At 40.8% G+C, this 20,705-nt stretch overlaps 2 protein-coding genes across 4 annotated transcripts in view; one reads left to right on the top strand and one right to left on the bottom strand.

Moving 5' to 3' along the window:
* ankrd11 (ankyrin repeat domain 11) overlaps nt 1-9,949 on the bottom strand; it is a 116,259-nt gene extending 106,310 nt beyond the window's left edge. For all 3 annotated transcript variants that reach the window (XM_026166284.1, XM_026166297.1, XM_026166291.1), the window contains exon 1: nt 9,173-9,949. The gene's annotated coding sequence lies outside the window, so the exon portion shown is untranslated. The remainder of the gene's footprint in view (nt 1-9,172) is intronic.
* A 1,334-nt stretch (nt 9,950-11,283) lies between these two features.
* Nucleotides 11,284-20,698, top strand: spg7 (SPG7 matrix AAA peptidase subunit, paraplegin). Its single transcript, XM_026166275.1, has 17 exons — nt 11,284-11,817; nt 13,077-13,179; nt 13,257-13,346; nt 13,465-13,706; nt 13,911-14,050; nt 14,609-14,711; nt 14,793-14,918; nt 15,075-15,237; nt 15,541-15,714; nt 15,789-15,913; nt 16,037-16,139; nt 16,505-16,615; nt 16,699-16,814; nt 17,310-17,466; nt 18,906-19,069; nt 19,389-19,466; nt 19,556-20,698. Exons 1-17 carry the CDS (start codon nt 11,596-11,598, stop codon nt 19,763-19,765), a joined length of 2,427 nt encoding a protein of 808 aa, XP_026022060.1. The 5' UTR covers nt 11,284-11,595; the 3' UTR covers nt 19,766-20,698.
* The last annotated feature ends 7 nt before the right edge of the window (nt 20,699-20,705 follow it).

Genomic DNA, 20,705 nt, shown 5'->3' with positions numbered 1-20,705 from the left:
ACACCCCTAATTCATGCCTGCCCAGATTGAAGAATGCAGCCATTTGCCTAATAGTGTTACCAATTCAGACACTTTCAGTTTGAATGGACAAATGAGATGAAGCTTTTTATAGCCAAGACTTTCAACTATTAATTATTCCTTAAGACACACATGGAGTCATATGAAGAATGTGAACAGTAGCATATCTAGAAAAACATAAAAATGAAACTATGAAGACATGCTCGTACAAACATTAGGTTTACTTTGTACCTGAGCCTCTTTGGAGTCAATCAGAATGGAACTAAAAGTGTGACTAAACATTGGCCTACGCACCTACAGATATCTTAGCTAGAAGGCAAACTATCCAAGGGCATAGGTCAGCTCACGCCATACGGCATTTATGACCTCTAAATAAATCGAACCCTGGAGTGATAAAAGTTTTGACATTTTCTGCATGTCTAAAAATTATAATTTAGCATATCAATAGGTTTCCCTGGAAAATAAGAGTGAAAAATATTCCATTTTCAAGCTTCGATCAGAAAGATCAAAAGCCAAGTCTGTGGGGGGAAAAAAAAACATTTCTGGAGAAGTAGTAGCATGCCAGAGTAGAAAACCTTTCCCCTTTGATGTGCAGAGACTCAGGGAAGAGAAAATATTATCAAAAGTGCTGCAGCGGAAGGCTAGCAAGTAAGCAGAATCTAACACGAGTTAAAGACTCCATCAACCATCAGGACCTTCTAAAACCTGAAACGAGGCTCTACAGTCCCTGAGGGAAACAGCAGCATTGGGGCCCGCCATTTTGTTCCATTTCGCTTCGAGGACAGAGGAGGGGGCAAAGGACTAGACTGAATTTCAAAGGGCTTCCGATGCCATTTGAGTATCCACTGAGATTGTACTGTTAGAACAGAGCAGCTATAAAAGATTTACACAACTCAAACAGGGAGGAAGAGAAAAAAACTAAACATGAAGAAAGGGGGGGGGCAGACAGGCAGATGCAAGAAATAGGAGTAGCCATGCTTGTTTACCTAAAAGGACCACACTCTCAGTACAAGAGGGGGAGGGGAGACGCTGCATTGACAGAAGGCAGGCAGAGTGAGTGCTCGAGTTGCAGCTAAAGGCTTCTTTTCTCTCTTACGACCAACACAACTGTTTTATCCTTCCATTTCAGCTAAAGATGGATCTGCAAAGAGTACTGCAACACTGCGCCAGGCACCTTTGAATTGCATTATTATATAACACATGAGAGCAGAAAACACACGACCACTCTTTTTTTCCCCTCAATGCTGCACACATAAATGTTGGCAACGGTGTAAATATCACAACATTTTTTTAAGACAACCCCTTACATAAACAAATGTGAAATTTAGCCATATATTCTATTGAAATAACAGTCATACACCACTTTCTACAAAAAATAGAATCAGCGCCACAAACTTATACTGCTGTACACAACATAATCCTATAAATTTAAAGTGTACTATAATTACTCTACCCAAAACTATAGGTCAAATTTTGTCAAATGTTCAAAAAAATAAAAATAAAACACAACACACACACACACACAAAACCCCCTACAACCCCCCCCCCCACAAAAAAAAAAAAAAAAAAAAAAAAAAACCCAAAAAAAAAAAAAAAAAAAAAAAAAAAAAGCACGGTATACACACACAATTAATTTCAATAAGTACATGTTCAGTACAGCTTCTCTAAAAAGACAAAACTGAAATTGAGCAGTTAAATAGATTTGCAGGGTCAATTAGTAAACACGCACAATAACAACCTGCAAACCACCGCAGTCATTTAAAGGAATATAGTAAAGCATGTTGCTGAATAGTTATTAGTACTCAGTCATATTTTTAAGCATAAGGGCTACTGAACAACTGTCGCTGCATTTTACCTTTACTTAGCTTGAGTTTTCTTGATAACTAAGCATAATTCATTATTCTGTACTTCTGACGGGTTATCACTTGATTTGCTAACAATAATAGCCTGGTTGTCTGTCCTGTGCAACAGCTACTGTCAAGCCAGCCAAACAGAGCAATCAAGCAGGTCTTGTTCTCTTCCTTGCCATTCTGTTGTTTGTGCATAATACATCGACTTGTTCACCTTCATACCAGCTTTTCATCATTAACAAAAAACAACAAAAAACAAAACAAAACAAAGGTAGTCCATCTTTGAATGAGACAGAAGACTGAAGAGGAAAAACAGAGCACTAAGGTTTACAACATGCTTAACAGCTGGCCGATATCCGTACACCTCAGAGGTTGAGTAAGGTTGCATCGACACTAATCTCTGTCCAGACAAGTGTTTCAGCAAAGTTTCAGATAATCTCTGTCTACACAAACTGCCCGTGAACACACAACACACGATTAATCGCAAACACTGTGCATGAGTGTTTTTATAAATCAGGTAACACACAAATTTAAGGCAATCGTGCTGTCAGAACACAACATGAGCTTCCGAAGCAACTAGGGACGTAGTAATTTGGAGCAGGTATTGGTCAAAACCAGACCAAAAAAGCTGAGATAGATATTCATGTTCATGCAACATTCTTGTCAGCAGTGGTGGATAAGCTGCTAGCATGGGGGAAGGTAAAAGCTTTGTCACTTTCAAGATGGTATGCCAGCAGCAACTCTTTATGTTTGCATTGTTTGATATAACCGCACTATTCAAGTGCGCTGCAATGACTGAAAAGTGAAGATGATGTTGATGTATAGGCTGTTGGCGTCTCTCACTCATTATGCTCTTTGTGTGATACTTGTTAAAAAAGATGTTTTTACAATTATGATAAAATAACATGGAATTAATTCACTTCACTCTTCTCCTGCCAACATGCATCCTGAGTATGTTGTGCAAGTTTGTGTTACATTATTGTGCGAGGTGCATTCACAGAAACTCACTAACAGAACTATAAAAAGCACAATATCCTAAATACACACTCGTCTTAAATGTTAGATACTGTAGGTTTTGTTTTTGCTTTTGTCACTGTGTTATTTATTATTTTACAAATAAATACCAAATGAATAAATGTATTCTTGGATGTATTTATCTGGTACATTTTATACTGATACCCTGTGAAACATAAAAGATCAATTACCAGTCTGTTCCCCACAATGAAGACCACGGCTTACTATTTAACTCTTCAAATCAGCAGATGCTCTAAGCCAATGTTTTAGTGTCATACTGGAAAGAAAGAAGTTGAACTGGTGCATGCCTAATGGAAATAATGGTAGTGACAGTATTATTATTAACAATGTGAAAAGTAACCACACCAAGAAGATAAAGCTATTAAATGTGTATGTATGAGATGGCTTAAGTTTAAATGGCCTGTATTTATATAGCGCTTTACTAGTCCCTAAGGACCCCAAAGCGCTTTACACATCCAGTCATCCACCCATTCACACACACATTCGCACACTGGTGACGGCAAGCTACATTGTAGCCACAGCCACCCTGAGGCGCACTGACAGAGGCGAGGCTGCCGGACACTGGCGCCACCGGGCCCTCTGACCACCACCAGTAGGCAACAGGTGAAGTGTTTTGCCCAAGGACACAACGACCGAGACTGTCCAAGCCGGGGCTCGAACTGGCAACCTTCCGATTACAAGGCGAACTCCTAACTCTTGAGCCACGATCGCCCGGTTAACTTAAATTTGTAATTGACAGTAGGGCTGCACAATTTTGCATAAAATGAGAATCACGATTTTTTGGCTTAGAATTGAGATCACGATTCTCTCACGATTTTCTTTTCTAGTATAAATATTTATTGCACTTATTAACTCCACATCAACTTCGTAACAGTTGAGACTGAATATAAAAACAATAAATAAACCTAAAAACAACAAATGTCTCACGTTTTGTTGTTGTACTGCTTGAAATTCTGTCTCCACCGTTGCTCGACACTGTGTGTATAGAGCAGGTAGTGCAACAATAGAAAAATAGTTGCGGGACGGCACAGTGTAGCATTTGTCGAGGGTGTTGATCATTTTCCTAAATCCCTGGTTTTGCACAGTGTTGATGGGAGCCATATGTTTGGTCAGGTGATAAGTGATAGCCTCCGTAATTTCTTTGTGCCTGCGGGAGTTCGACGTGTATAGGGAAGCGCTGTAAGGTTCCCGTTATTGATGTTTGGGTGGTTGACCGGGACGGATTTTCTCCTGTCACTTTCTCGTCATCCCTGACGTGCTCTCCGTTGTTTTTTCCCCTGCTAATTTTAGCATCACACGGCACAGCTTCTGTATCACGTGGTATAAGGCTCCGCCCTTGTCATTTGTTGAGCAGGAAGAGTGAGCGCTTGTTTTCATGCAGATTACGTCCCGGATCAAAATGCGGTACAATCATCGTCGTCGTCTTTTTTAAAAAATTTTTATCGTTGTCATTTGGAAATGAGATCGCACATAAGTATGAATCGAGATTTTCTAATAATTAATCGTGCAGCCCTAATTGACAGGATCAGAGACATGGCACGCAAACGTTCATGACTCTATAGGAGAATTCTGTAACAGGAAAAGAGCCAATCAGCATCCAAGCTGGAAATCACATGAGCCAATTCCAGTTGATAAACTTGCAGTTACGCACAGCAGATTTACAAGTGTCAGCTATGTGTTGGAGGCCACATCTACTCATCGTAAAGATATAACAGAGTGCCCTTATCACTTGATCAATTAAATCTGTAACCAGAAAGAATCAAGGCATGTGGTTCAAGTGTTCTAATGGGATTAGCCAGAGATGCTGACTGAGAAACTGCATACAGTCAGCATCACAACATACACATACAAGTACATGCATATCTTACGCGAGGGGGGGGAAAAGGAACAGCTCTTCAATTCTTATTTTAGAGTGAATTGAAATCTGTATGAGCAGGGGATTCTGTACATTCTGATTTTGTTCCAGTGACTACTGAAAATAAGAGCTCAGACTTGTTCTACAATTATAAAAAGGGGCATCAAAATAACTGCCCAAATTTGTTAACAAGATGGCTGTTGAGTGGCGAGAATTGCTTCTAGGATGACTTTGATAAATCGCTGTCAGAAGGGAAGGTGCTCATCTGTGGTGGCCTTTTCACAAGTTTAAGTATCTGTCTGTCCAGACCAAAAAACAAGCCCAGAGTTTTAAAACTGGGTCAGCAGAAAGCTCCATTTTATTGGTCCCAAAACGCCACAGTAATGAGAATGCTAGTGGAAAACAAGCAACAACCTAGGGCTTAAAATGAAAATGGATTAGTGGGGATGGACACACAGGCAAAATTATTTTCTACATTTTGGGGGACCCTTGAGATTATTTTCAGACATGAAAACTACTCTTGGGCAGCAGAAGAGCAAAATCACAGAAGTCAGCCTGCCTGAATCCAGGCTCATAACTTATCAAAGCCCAGCAAAACTCCACTTCCTGTTACAGTGAGAGTATATGTCTTGTTTCCTTGGTAGCAATTTTAGAAACAGAGGCATCAGTAAGGGGAACCAGACGGGACATGCAATTCAGCTGAATTCAACCAGGATGGCAGTTATCACTAATATCTTTGAACAAAAAATTCAAATACAAATCAAATGTACAAATCAAAGTTCACAAGGAAACAAAGGAGAACATACACAAAACTGACAAAGTCACTGAATGATGGTCTGCCTATGCTCCAAGGCAAAAACATATACACATACATTTCTTAAAGGCACGAGAAGTGCAATAGTGTCTCAATGAAATGGGCAGTGAGGCTCATACATGGATCAGACGTGCAACTAGAGCTGGGCGATAGAACGATAACGATATGTATCGCGATATAACTTTTACTCGATAGAGAAATTAAACTATCGCGATAGACCTCGCCGCTCTTGTCCTCTTAAAAAAAAAAAAAAAGGTCAGCCAATCCAAATTAAGTAGCGCAGAGCCAAACCAATCACAGCCGCAGCGTCACGTCGTGTGACTTGTTACGTACAGCACAAGTGCCAAGCCGCACATGTGTATTTGTTTGGGAAGCAGCCAGCCACCGTACAGCCCGGGTAATGGAGGAAATGAGTGTGCCGACTAGGGAAATCAACCGATCGTGACTGAAGGTTACCGAAGAGAAAACAGATGATGGTTCCAATGCCGGAGAGATTGTCGAACGGAAGAGCCATAGAAGTTCCGTAGTGTGAAGGTATTTCGGCTATTTCAAGTCTGACAAAAAACAGAGTAGCGTGCACTGTAAATTGTGCCGAAAGCAAGTCTGGAAATACAATAAACTGGTGCATGCGTCACACTGTGCGCCACGTTATTGTTTCGGTGAAATGAATTTCTACAATACTGTTACTGTTAATTCTACTCTCTGCAGTGTTTAAATGCTTACATATACACACAGTTACTGTCCCTCCACACATACGACTCGGTTCTGCTTCTATGCCCCAGCTTTGTTTACTTTTTCCCACCGAGGCTTCTAGACTTCTGATTGGCCAACATTTCTGCACGGTTAGGAATCTAGCGCCACCTGCTGCTTTGGCATGTTCATAGCAGCGTTTTCCTTCATTTCTGCCTTTATGTGTGGACGGGATTATTTTTTAAAACGAAAACGGAAAATCTCCGTTTTAAAAAATACCCGTGTACGTGTGGACGTAGCCTCAGTCTCTGACTGGAAGCGCTAATTCGTCATTCGGCTTTTGTCAGACTAAAGTAACTGTTAAAACTGTTTGAAAAGCTCAGCTATACAACAAGGAGAGATTGAGAATTTCCTTTTAGTTCTCAGTTTATTTGATTTTGACAAAAGTTAGTCAGTTTTGTCTGTTCTTCTGTAAAACAAACTAAGATTTATTTTTAGAATTAATATTTTGTTTCTAAGTGGAATTGACAATTTAGTCTGTTTCGTTTGTTCTATTTTGAAACTTAAACGCTTTAGCGGCTGCCTTTTGTGTAGTTTGCAATATTTGCCTTTATTTATCTGAAAAAGTCTCATGTTCCTTAAGTACATCTACCCTGTTGAACTTATTATGGGAAATAAATATTTAAATAAAAACAAGCTGCTGATTATTTCACATTTTACTTGTGAGCAACGGCACATTTAAATCTTACAAATATAGTTATTTGGCTTATATCGTGATAGATATCGTTATCGCCTGAAATGAAAAAAAACATATCGTGATATGAAAAAAGCTTATATCGCCCAGCTCTACGTGCAACGTGACCAAAAATCCAACATGTTAGCAAAGTATGACTCATTCAACATTCACTTTACCAGCTCTGCACTCCGTGTAGAGCTGGTAAAGTGCTGCTCAAGAGAAATGTTAACTAGGGTTAGTTAATTGAATCAGCTACTTAAATCCAACATTTTCAACTGCACTTTCTGTCATTGCGTCTTTTACAATAAAGTAAGCATTCATGATATGACAGAAATGGTATGGAAGAAATAGTCTGGAGTGTATTGTGCGTACTCTGAAGGATGGCAATGCTTCAGAGGGTAAAAGCAATCGCTTGTGTTAACTGCCTTTGTGGAAACAACGCAGCTGGCAGTTTGTTCTAACTCTTCTTTTCAATCGTACCCTCATCTTTTGACCCTTAGTCTATGTCCATTGGGGTGCCACTTCAGTAACACTGTTAACTGGATTTTCATTAACAGTTTTCTGTAGTAATTTTGCATTTTATCTCGCCAAGCGCTCCTAATGTGCTAGTGTGTATAGTTGCAGTAGCCCAAACAATAGCACATGAGTTGCTGCTCGCTGCACATCCTATGCTCTGTGTGTCAACCTAACCTGATGTGGACGTAACTCTATTTCAGCCACATGACTGGTTCAGCATTGTCCCTGGCTTTTCATGTTGTCCATGATTTCTATTGCTCGTATTTCAATGATCTTTATCGCCCAGATCTACTGGAGACCAAATTTGTTTACATTTCTGCTAAGGCACAAATTTCACACATAAATCCTGCACATCACCATCTTCATGTGGACATGAACAGTCTGTGCTGTAACAGCAAAGGAACTGAGGCTTTAACTATAGCACAGACAAACAGAACCTACGCAAGCTCAAGGGAGACAGAGATATGCATCACTGCCTCTGCAGTGTAGTCAACATGAACGCCCCAACAAGCTTCAACACTCGGTATAAAACACCACCAACGGCACTGCAGTGTTTTCCTCAGCACTGGTACTGCACCAAAGTGGCAAGCTTCTCCTCCATATTCAATTTCCTCAAACCCCACCATGTTGTGTCTTTCCTTCATATTTTTTAAAGGAGGTGGGAAGGGGGGTGTTCCACTGAACCGACACTGCCAATTTAGATAGTTATCCATTCATACAGTTAGGCTCCAAACTGTATGCAAGCACGTAGTGATAAAATCCGGGCAGCCTGTGGACCCGCAATGCATAAACAAATCCTCTTCACTGGTTTCAGCTTTGACTATGTCTTTCATTGCTTTGTTTACACACAGGGTTGTACAAATCCAAAGCATATCCAAATGCATAAGAGCTAGAGAATTAAGACGCTAACCTAACTGGAAAAGCTGGAAGACCAGTATTGCGTTAGGTCACCAGCTAAACGAGCAATGCTACTGTGCCTTTTGAAAATAGGTCAACATTTGGATGTTACTGGTGCACTCTCTTGAGTAATGTCATGTTAATTATTGTCTGGGATATAAAGGTGCCCCTTAGTCTTAAAGCATAAATATACAAATAAGCCAAGTATTAGCCTAAAGACCGCGGACAGTTTACATCAAACCACCTTTGCTTGCAAAAACCTTTCAAAAACACACGCACAGCGCTACTCTGTTAGTAATGCCACACGTGGGCATGGGGTACCAATGTTTGCAGTATTGGCTGCTGACTAAGATATTTAGACTTAATTTTAAAGAGTCAACACATTGACAATCACATCAAGCTCAAAAAAATGATTCACCACAACTAAATAAATTTTGCTTCAGAGTGTAGACGATTTCTCAATGTGTATCTAAGAGAAGGGATTCCTTCTTTCAAACTCGGATCACTTGGGAGGGGGGATGAAGAGGATAACCCCTCAATAAAGCTGCACTTGAGAAGTAATTCTTAATATTTTAAGAGGAAAAAAACAAAAGTACATGTAGTTCAATGGCGATACAATGTCAAAGCGCTGGTTAAAAAGAGTAAATGCACGAAAACATTGCACATTCACACCATAATAACGGGTTAATCTCGGGGACAGCAGGAGTCAGTTTGTTGTTGTTGCCATGTTAGCTTTGCAGGGAGAGTAAAAGCACACCTACCTCTGTCTGATTCCCACAATTTCAACCAGTTACTGAATCTTTAACGTTTAGTCTACGCCGTGGTGTTTTCCGCCGATGCTGGATGGTCCCATTTGTCGCCGTCGGTTCACTATACACTGCTCCGGAGACATCCGCATAAATTTGCGACGACCATCGCAGCTCATTCGAGTCGAGGCTAGCGCTAGCTTGTTAAAATCGTGTAGACCAACAAACAGACGTCCACAGAAAAAACACTAAAATATCCACGAGAATTCGTTTACAGCGTTGCTATTTCATCTTCTCCAAAAACTACGGACCTTTAACGGTCCACCTATGTAGCTCGAGGCTAGCTTGGGTAAATATAAGCCATCAAAAGATGTTATTTTTGTTTCGCTTTAATCCTCTCCGCCAAACCATTCGAGCGGTTTTCGAGCGGCCTTAGCATACAGTGTGCGGGGACGCTCGGCACGGAAACGAGTCGCGGATGAAACGCGAGCTCTGATTGGCTACGATGCTGTAGGCGGATACCTTTGCAGTGCACTTTGAAAACGACGCCATTTTGGATCAGCCCAACCACCCTATCCACCCTTCTGTCCAAGCTTGAGACGTGCCCCAACGTGGCGGCCCATGTGTCACAGTTTCAAACGCCTGAGACAACGCTCCATTATATAGTTGGAGGACCACGAAAAGGAAATGGAGTACGGGCGTTGGGTGCACTCGTTTTTCTGTCTTTATAAAAACGCATTGCCAGCTCGCGTGGTACATGTTCCTAGACACGTTTACGCCGGTTGGCTCGCATCAGTAAGTGGAAGCACTTGTTTATGACAAAATAGTTCAGACAGACTTTGTCGCGCAGGCGCACAGACATTCGCGAGTTCGTGTTGTCTGACCCTGATGTGAGCTATTTTGCGACACTTATTGAGAGGGGGGGGAATCCCTGTGATAATTAAACACCTGCAGCTTCACATAATTACCTACAGGACCTCGGTGTGTGCCTCTATGCACACTGCTATTCTATAACCAATCCGTTTAAGTCCATTTACCACTCATTTAGTACGAGAGCAGTAGTTATCCCCTCTAAGTCTTTTTAGCTTAGCTATACTGACCTTCCTGATACCATTGGGCCTGGTAACCCGCAAGAAAAAATTCTGTATCATCATAAGTCATAGTAGTTATACATACATCATACTCGCTGGCATGTTTTTTAGTATTTAAGAATTTATTAATGAATGTAAAATAATTTAAACAACACTATCGGCGGTTTGGGGTTGATACTTTGAAATTGTAAATGATTATCCTTGTGAAAAACGCTCTGGAAAACTTTTTATTATAATTCTTAAGATATGCATGTTTCACGGCCTTTTATATGTCTAATGACGTGATCTAAGTGCAGCTTTCGGCTGATGAGTCTGTGAAGAAACCGGAGCGTGCTGGTGAACAAACCTGACAGACCCGTGGTTAAACTGATACGTGAACGGATGATACGAATGCTCCTATTGGCCGAAAGGAAAACTCCAAACTCTCATTGGGTCACTTTTATGCCATTCAATCAGACCTGTACATACAGTTCCATACAGTCTGCGTTTCTACGACATTGTTTTCATTATCCACAAAGCCTTTCTTCTTTCTTCTTACTTGACTGAAGCTTATTCACATTAATAATACCGGGTATTATTATTATTATTATTATTATTATTATTATTATTATTAAACTGGACCCTGCTCTCAATCTAACCCCACGTAACCAACATTGTCTGTTTTCATATGCATTCATTTTGCTAAATCGCACCGTACCAAAACAGCTCAATCATCTTAACCAACAGCGCTCTCTGGTGGACCAGTGATACATCTTTGACTGAAAAATCAAGTAAACAAACACCCACAACGCTTTACTGCAGGCTTCACGGGAAGCAGTAAATTTGCTAATTTAAACCGTTTACATACATTACACACATTTTTCTTTTTTTAATTCTTTGAAAATTGCGGTTAATTTCGCAACAATAAAGAGGGGGGTAAAGGTAACTGTACTCTCTGATGTGTCGTAAATGTGCTGCTTTAAAGCTGTTTTGCGTAAATCCTGCGCAAACATATGCGCAGCTTGCAGGTCCTTAAAGATCGACAAAGAAAGGTTAAAGTTCAAAGTTCGACTTCCGAGATGCGTTTAACTGTATTATTTAGCATTCTGCACATACTGAACACACAATGTATCTCTAACGAGGATTATTAAATAATGAAATCCGATTTTTTTTTTTAAATTAAATAGTCTTTGTGAGTTTCTCGCGCCGAAGTAGGTCCCCGCAGGGCTGCCGTCTTTGCCCGGCTGAGCGGTTGAATAACAACGAGCTCGAGCTCCAAACCGAGCTCTAAACCTCCGAGGAGACGGAGACAGCTATGTCGGTGCATTAGCTCCGTTAAATGTTCGCTTTCGACTAACGACAGCCACTATGTCAGCTTTGTTGTTGCAGCAAAGTGCTGGTGTTTGTCGCAAATACAGCAGAGGTTTATTGTGGACGCTGCTGAAGCGAAACTGTTATGTATTGGAGAGCAAGCCATTATCCAGCCGCGGTGTTCAAAATGTCCCATCTAGGTGTGATCACGTGAGGAAGACGCTTCTTACAAAGTCAGAGCGGACTCTTACAGATCAGCAGCAACAGAAACTCATACAGGTAAGAGTGAAGTAACTAATAGGATGAGTGGCCATGGATGGCCACTTCATTCGGAGGAAAGGTGGTTTAAATGACTGACGGTTGTTGATGCCAGACAGGAGTATTTCAGAAAATGCTGTTCTGCAGGGGGGTTTCTTCTTGTTTACCGAGAATGGTCCAAAAAAGAGGAAATATCCGGTGACCTATGGTTCTCTGGATTAAAATGCCTTGTTGATGCGAGAGGTCAGAGGAGAATTCCCAGATTGCTTTGAGCAGAAGAGCATCTCTGAGCAGCTGAACTTTGAAGCAGATGGGCTATAGCAGCAGAAGACCACTCCTGTCAGATAAGAACAGAAAACTGAGTCTAAATTTCACACAGGTTCATCAAAATTGGACAATAGAAGATTGGAAAAACATTGCGTGGTCTGTTGAGTTGATTTCTTCTGTCACATTCAGATGGCATGGCCAGAATTTGGCATAAACAACACGAGAGCATGAATCCATCCTGATCCGTCCATGACTCAGCTGTGTTGCTATCATGTCGATCTGGACCAAAATCTCAGAGAAATTTGTCCAGCACCTTATTGGATCGATGTCACAAAGGATTAAGGCAGGTCTGAGGACGAGGTGTACCTAAAGAAATGGCCAAGAAATATCTTTTTAGCAGAAGGCTCAACATGATTGATTTTTCAACACTTGATCTATAAGTAATTTTTATCTCCCAAAACAGTGCTAATAGCTTTTTTGGCATCAACTGAGGTTGATATCTAATAATAAAATAATCAGAAGTATCCATGGCTCTAGTCAAATTTCCTTCTCACATGTCATTCTAACTTCATGTAAGAAAATATTAATCTCTCTGCACTGTTGTTACTGAGATTTACTTCACATACATGGTATAGTTTTATTATAATGATTTAACTTGTTAAATTTGAAAGTGTCAAATATGATCGCCTTAATCACTTGTCTAGCGTGGAAAGAAAAGCGTCTGGAATTTTTCAAGTTTCTTCAAGGAAACTTAAAAAAAGTCCAGAGGCTTTTCTCCTTAGACTATGATGACCTGGATGACTGAGAACCGTCACAGATGCCTTAATAACTTATTTTTATTCTACTCTGGAAAGTCTTCAGTTTGAGATTGTGACATTGTCTGTTGTTTTTCCTTAAGTTGTAAACACATTTGTTGATAATAAATTTACACACTTTTGATTTAACTAGGTTTTCTAGTTTTGATTTTGATTCTGATTTCTTTCCACCTTTTTTCTCCAATATTCCCATAACAGAGTCTTCTCCACAGACCTTTGGGGCCTAGCTTGGTGGGACTTAGAAAAGAGCTAATTAGGAACAACCTGCTCAGGAACCCTGTTGGTTTGGCAAATTTACTCGGTAAATACTTAGTTTACCTTCATAAGTTGTTTAAAAATTCACTTATAGCTGCTTTAAATTAAACTGTTTGATTTCAGGGGCAACAAATCTCTTCAGTACATCTCAGTCTAATCAAAACAAAGATAAAAAGAATGGGCCAAAGGGGAAGACGCCAGAGGAAGATGAAGGTAAGCGATGCATATTTTTTTGCTACTTGATGCAACTGATAAATACCTGCACCACACCTGGTTTCTTTGTCACGTCATTTACTTTATTTTATTTTTTATTTTCGGCCTCACCTTTCAGAGGAGAAGAAACGTCGTGAACAGGAGGATCAGATGTACCGGGAACGCCTGCGAACCCTCTTCATCATAGCGCTCATCATGAGCCTGCTGAACTCCATTAACACCAGTGGCGGTAACATCTCTTGGAACGACTTTGTGAACGAGATGCTTGCCAAGGGGGAGGTGTCACGTGTGCAGGTCGTTCCCGAGAGTGACATTGTGGAAATATACCTTCATCCCGGAGCAGTCATCTTCGGAAGGCCTGTATGTTGTACATGATTTTCTGCACACACACACACACACACACACACACACACACACACACACACACACACACACACACACACACACACACACACACACACACACACACACACACACACACACACACACAGTTAACACACTCAGAGTAGTGCAGGAGACCCTCATGCTTAATTCTAATTTCCTGCTACGTCTCATGCTTTGCAGAGGCTGGCGCTTATGTACAGAATGCAGGTTGCCAACATTGACAAGTTCGAGGAGAAGCTGAGAGCTGCCGAGGAGGAGCTGAATATTGACAGCAAGGACAGAATACCAGTGTCCTACAAGCGCACTGGATTTTTTGGGAAGTAAGAAAACAACTCTTATCAGAGCAGACATTCTAAGAAATCGTTTATGAGGTGCCTTCCTAATCTTTTCTGAGGATTAAGAAATAATTCAAGGCACTGCTAAAATCATACAGAGCAGATACGACAACAAAAACAAAATTATGGCTTATTTTGCTTTTCATAAAAACACAAGTTCAGCAGTATTCATTTATTTATTTATTTATTTTCTCCTCATGAATGCCTGTGTGCCAGAAACATGTTGGGAGTTTTTTGTTGTGAAAATAAATTTTAAATTTAAATTTTATTTTAAAAAGAAAATGCCTTGGAGTTTTTTTTTCGTTTTTTTTTTCTTTTTCATATTTTATGCTACGTGTATCCCTGCCAAACAGCACTTCCAGTAGAAGTTGTTTGAATCCAAGAAGCGCTTCTTTTCAAATCCATTTGAACTTCATTATTGTTTCTTAGACTATGGGCGTATGCATGCAATCAATGTGGTCATAAATGTTAATATTTGAACTACAGGTTTGTCGTAATTTCAAGTTAAAAACAGCCTTTTTCCTCCCTCTATTCTTGTTTCAGTGCAGTCTATGCTCTGGGCATGGCTGCGATCGGTGTGGCGATTCTCTGGTATATCTTTCGACTTGCTGGCATGGGTGGCAGAGATGGCGGCTTCAGTGCTTTTGTAAATGAAACACATTTTAGCAAACTGACATCTATGTTGTTTGTTCTGTGGACTAACTCCACATTCCAACTTGCCTAACAGAATCAGCTGAAGATGGCCAAGTTCACCATCGTGGATGGGAAGTCGGGTAAAGGTGTGAGCTTCAAAGATGTGGCAGGCATGCATGAGGCTAAATTGGAAGTAAAGGAATTTGTTGACTACCTCAAGGTAAGAAACGTACTCAAAAGTTAAAATATGTTCATTTTGCACAAGTGAAGCACATTAAATATTTGAGATTTAATTAAGAAAGCCTTGATCAACTGAATCCTCAAACCTCCTCCTCTGCGGCTTAATACTCACAGCACTAGCTTTACCTTTTCATAGAGTCCTGAACGATACCTCCAGCTTGGCGCCAAGGTGCCCAAGGGTGCATTGTTGCTTGGCCCTCCAGGATGTGGGAAGACCCTGCTTGCTAAGGCTGTAGCTACGGAAGCCCAGGTGCCGTTTCTGGCTATGGCTGGCTCTGAGTTTGTGGAGGTCATTGGAGGTATGGACACACAGCATGAGCATCAACATGATGCTAATATTCACTGTGTGAGTTGATGATGTTGTTTATGATCATCATATAGATATAGTATTGGGTTTTACTGTAGTGAAAGCTATCTGATTTACTTGAGCCTGTAAGAGCGAGTGCCCTATTTTTTATATGTATATGCGCTGTAACAGTGATACATAAAAAATCCCAACAATCACATGACCAGCTGTGAACAAGCACTTTGCGACAGTCCCCTTTTTCAGGAGGAAACCTCCAGCAGAACCAGATCATGTACAGCGATGTGTTTGTTTGTAGGCCTGGGTGCTGCTCGGGTCAGGAGTTTATTCAAGGAGGCTCGCACTCGAGCACCCTGCATCGTCTACATCGATGAGATCGATGCTGTGGGAAAGAAGCGCTCCACCAACATGTCAGGTTTCTCCAACACTGAGGAGGAGCAGACTCTCAACCAGCTGCTAGTAGAGATGGATGGTGAGTAAAACATCTGGTTTTAGAGCAGCCCATTCGCTTTTCAGGCAGAATACTAACCTCCTCTTCTTTTGCAGGCATGGGAACAACAGACCATGTCATTGTTCTTGCTTCCACTAACAGAGCAGATATTTTGGATAATGCTCTAATGAGACCAGGCAGACTGGACAGACACATCTTTATAGATCTGCCAACACTGCAGGTATCATTGGGTATCTTCCAAATGGGTATCCTTGTCATTTGTTGCTGAGCATTTAATAACAACTTAACCTTGCTGCTGTGCAGGAGATTTGGATTGGTTTGTTTCATTTCGATTGTTTTCCAGGAGAGGAAGGAGATCTTTGAGCAGCATCTGAAGATCTTGAAGCTGACTCAGCCAGCGAATTTCTACTCCCTGCGTCTGGCAGAGCTCACCCCAGGCTTCAGTGGTACGTGCACACTTATGGTTCTCCTTAGGGATGGGGATCAAGAACCAAAAAACTGTCCAGTCAATCGTAATCATCAAGCTTGTTAGCTTATCTTCTGTGTAGGCTTGCTCAGACAACAAATCAGGAATCAATAAAATAATCAGTATTGGTTTAATAAGTAGACTCCCTCTTGGCATTGGTATCATTTAAAGAGCATCATTCCTAGTCCTAACTGAAGTCTATGAACATCTTTGGGCATACTAAAGTACTGGTCTATCTGCCTCCATGAAGAAAGAGAAGTTCTAAATCAAAAAGGATAAAACATCTCAACACTGCTGATGTTGAAGTGTTATTCTAACGTTTGTTATCTCATGGTGTCTCTGCAGGTGCAGACATTGCAAACATTTGTAACGAAGCTGCTCTGCATGCTGCCAGAGAAGGGTACAAATCCATCGATACCTTTAACTTTGAGTATGCGGTGGAGAGAGTTATAGCAGGTACAATAATGCACACGCTAAGTTCTGGGAAATAAATATTTCTCATGTGTCGGTGGCAAAATCTGACAAATGTGTGTCATCAGGAAGCGTAAAGAAGAGTAAGATCCTGTCTAAAGAGGAGCAGAGGGTCATTGCCTTCCATGAGTCTGGACATGCCTTAGTGGGATGGCTCCTTGAGCACACAGAAGCAGTCATGAAGGTACTTGAAATGTGACGCATTCTATATAAGTAAATCTTTCCAGATCTAATTGTCATGTTTAGCTTTAATCAGATAAGTCCAAAGTGTTCCACAGAGCGTGTTGAGAGTAGGGTTTCATTTCAGAGGAGCACTTGTTTCTCCACTTCACCACTGATAAGTGTTTTGGCAGTTTATACAGATGCCTGGATTATTCATAATCCTGGGTCTCTCTTCAGTTGCTCCTTTTCTGCCTCTTATACCATTTGCTGTATTAGACTTTCACACATCTGTGTATAAAAACCCAAATGGATATGCCGCATGTCCCACACAAGACACAACTATGAACAAGGACTGTGGAGGTTATATGTTGATCTAGAAAAGCATACAGTTTAATAGGCTATGATACAAATGTAAATACTCTAAAAAGGCAACAGTGCAATTGGTTAACCCTTAATCTGTACAATTCACCTTTTTATAAACCTTTCATAAACTGACAGATCATGTGATGTGTTTCAGGTTTCCATTGCTCCACGTACAAACGCAGCTCTAGGATTTGCCCAGATCTTACCCCGTGACCAGTATCTCTTCACCAAGGAGCAGCTGTTTGAGCGGATGTGTATGGCTCTAGGAGGAAGAGCTGCTGAAGCAATCACCTTTAACAAGGTTACTACAGGTACCCTGCAACTAATCTTCACACGAATCAGCTGCAATGTTAAAACCACCTGCTTGATATCGTTAAGGTTCTCTTTTTCTGACACTAAACCAGCTCTGGCCTGTTGGAGCTTACAGTCAGGCCTTCTTTGCAGGTGTCCTGTGGGGTCTGCTCCAGGGTAATTTTAGAGGATCTTTTGGGTCTTGTGGGGGGCTAACCCAGCTATCATAGGCTACGTTCACACTGCAGGTCTTAATGCTCAATTCCGATTTTTTGATCAAATCCGATTTTTTTTGGTCTGCTCGTTCACACTACAAATAAAATGCGACAGCAAACGCGCTGTAGTGTGAACGCTTAAAGCGGCCCGCATGCGCAAAAGAAGACGTCACACACAACGCGCTCTGTTTAGACCCAGACCAAACAGTATTGTTTGACTGATGGCCCTTAATATAAAGACTTCGGACTTTACATTTCCCAATTTTTGCTTTAAGTTATTTTGTTATTCACATAATAATGTAAATAACCTAATAATTATCCTTATTGCTGTTTTAGAGGAGCGGTGCTTCAAAGGGTAGTTGCAGATTTCTGTCAGAATCTGCAGATTATACAGTACAAATAAAATGTTCACATTTCTCCAACGTTGTCTTCCCAACAGTTTCACTGACATCTACACTGGATGGCCAGGAAGCGTTCGCGATGTCTTCTCTGGAGCTGATAATTGGCGTCTGTCTTGTTTCAGTGACGTAAAAGACGAATTTAATGCGACATGACCGATCAAACAGCAGTCGCTTTCTGAAACATCAGACATGTATCGGATTCAGTACCACATACGAAAGTGACCCAGATCGGATTTGAAAATATCGGATTTGTGCCGTTCACACTGTCACACCATGATCGCATATGGGTCGCATAGGGTCAAAAAAAATTAGATTTGATGCGCTTTCGCCTGCAGTGTGAACGTAGCCATAGGGTGAAACTGGTTGGCACTCTGTTGTAGGATCTGTGTTTCAAGGTTGTTCCTGTACACCTGGATATTCTTACCAAGCAGTTTTTGTGGTGTAGAGAGGTCCATTGTCCTCCTGGAGTAGACTGTTATCATCAGGGGGAAATGTTGCTATTGGTGTTTAGTGTGATTAGTCTCCAACTGTGACAAACTAACACACAGAAGAAAGCCAGGATCCAAGGTCAGAGAGCAAATTGTTACATTAACATGACTGATGATTTACACCCATGTTTATGGTTTCTATTTCCTGTAATCACAACCTACCAGTGAACACTTCTCTTTTTTTTTTGGTCATACTGCTTACTTTAAATACATTTTCTATTATCAGTCAAATATCTAATTGCTGGGCAGCCAAATAAATATTCTCCCTTTTGGCAAGTTTGGTTAAACCTGAAAGATGTGGGAGTGGGCTTTAATTAAATTTAAACATTAAGCGTCTTTTTTTCTGTGTCCCCAGGAGCTCAAGATGACTTGCGCAAGGTGACGCGTGTGGCCTACTCCATGGTGAAGCAGTACGGCATGTGCGACAGTGTCGGGCAGGTCTCGTTCCCAGAAACAGAAGAGCAAGGTGCCATTGGGCGCCGTCCTTTCAGCCAGGGCCTGCAGCAGCAGATGGACCATGTGGGTTCAAAAATCGGATTAGTCCTCTGTTCTCAGATTAGCACTGTGAATGTTGAAGTAATAAGCTAATATTATTATGCTAAAGTATACATTTGTAGCTCTTGCAGCTGTTAGAGTATGTACGGGACATTTTCTGAAAATTTGGACGCTTTGCTACAAGCATCCTATTAAAAATAATATTTTTTTTATAATCATAATATTTCTCAGTTTTAATGTTATTTGTATTCATTCAAATGTAATCTTAAAAGCAGTTGCAAATCATTGACATTTGTTTTAAAAGTGAATTGGTAAATTTGAATACATCTTTCTGTATTTGCAGGAGGCTAAGATAATGATAGCTCGTGCATACAGACAAACGGAGAAGCTGCTCCTGGACAACAGAGACAAACTAACACTGGTCGGTTGTTTTCTTCTTTATGCGTTTTAATCATGTGAGGCCAATTCTTCTGTATTGCCTTTAAAAACTCGCTGGGTCTGTCTTTCCAGTTGGCCAATGCGCTGCTTGAGCGTGAAGTCGTGAACTACGATGACATTGAAGCCTTGCTGGGTCCACCACCCCATGGGCCCAAGAAGATGATCCTCCCACAGAGCTGGGTGGAGGCAGAGAGGGACAAACAAGACACAGGAGAAGACGAGCCTCAGCCGCCTCCACCCCACAAGCAGACAGACGAGGACATGAACCCTCAGCTGGTGTGATCTTCGAAATGTACAGCGTATTTAGTCCCTTCTTTAGTGCTTTATATTTCTAACAGTGAAAGTTTATAAAAAACTCTGCAGTCCGTGCAAACTTTCGTGCAAATGAACATTTGCAGTTGTCTCCACTTAGCTAATGTGTGTGATAATCTGCAACTTTCAGAATGAATATTTTTGGGGAATTCCATTATTCTCTCGTGTGCTTGCTGCCGAGACATATGATTATGCAATGGTGACAATAAAAACAAGTGTTTTTAAACAGGTTTACAAACAAATACAAGTGCTAACAGTTGAGAAAAAGCCTCTGAACAGTATTTACTTTGTGCACTTAGCAGGTTTATGCCAACATAGGTGTTGATGGCTCCAGTAGATGTGATCTTTTTAATTTAAAAAATATAATATATCATTTTCAGGGTTAGCTTCAGATATTTCTTTGGAAAATCTGTGTTATTTTAGATGGCAGAAGTGAAGCTGCTTGAGCATTTGTAACTGGAGTTTTTCTTTACTGAAATAATCTGTACTGTTAGGTCACATGCACAAAATATATTGGCACTGATGTTTGTGACTGGGGTTTTAAAAACTCATCAAGGTGTGCATTAGTCTGTAGTGAGCTGCAGTTAGACCGCTTAGACCTGAAACAGAGGCGGTGAGGAATAACTGTTCTGAGGAAACCACATTCTGCATTTTGTAAAACACCTTTAAAGCTGAGATTTCAAAATGTATGTCATGCTGGTGATGAAGCAGCAGATTTTCCACCACACACTTTGGTCTTTCTCTCATCTTGAATCAGTAATTAAGTAGGAACAGATTAGAAGGTGTTTCTTTTTTGAGAAACGATGTTTGTCAGGGACTGCACGTTGGTTTTATTGCTAGAAGTGAATATAAAGCTCCAAAGAATGGTTTTGCCAAATATTTAAATAAAGTTTTATTTAAACATTGTGTT

This window comes from Astatotilapia calliptera, chromosome 1, assembly GCF_900246225.1.
Source record: "Astatotilapia calliptera chromosome 1, fAstCal1.2, whole genome shotgun sequence".
Classification (NCBI taxonomy): domain Eukaryota; kingdom Metazoa; phylum Chordata; class Actinopteri; order Cichliformes; family Cichlidae; genus Astatotilapia; species Astatotilapia calliptera.
The sequence above is the reverse complement of the archived record's forward strand: the minus strand, read 5'-3'. Positions and strand labels throughout refer to the sequence as shown.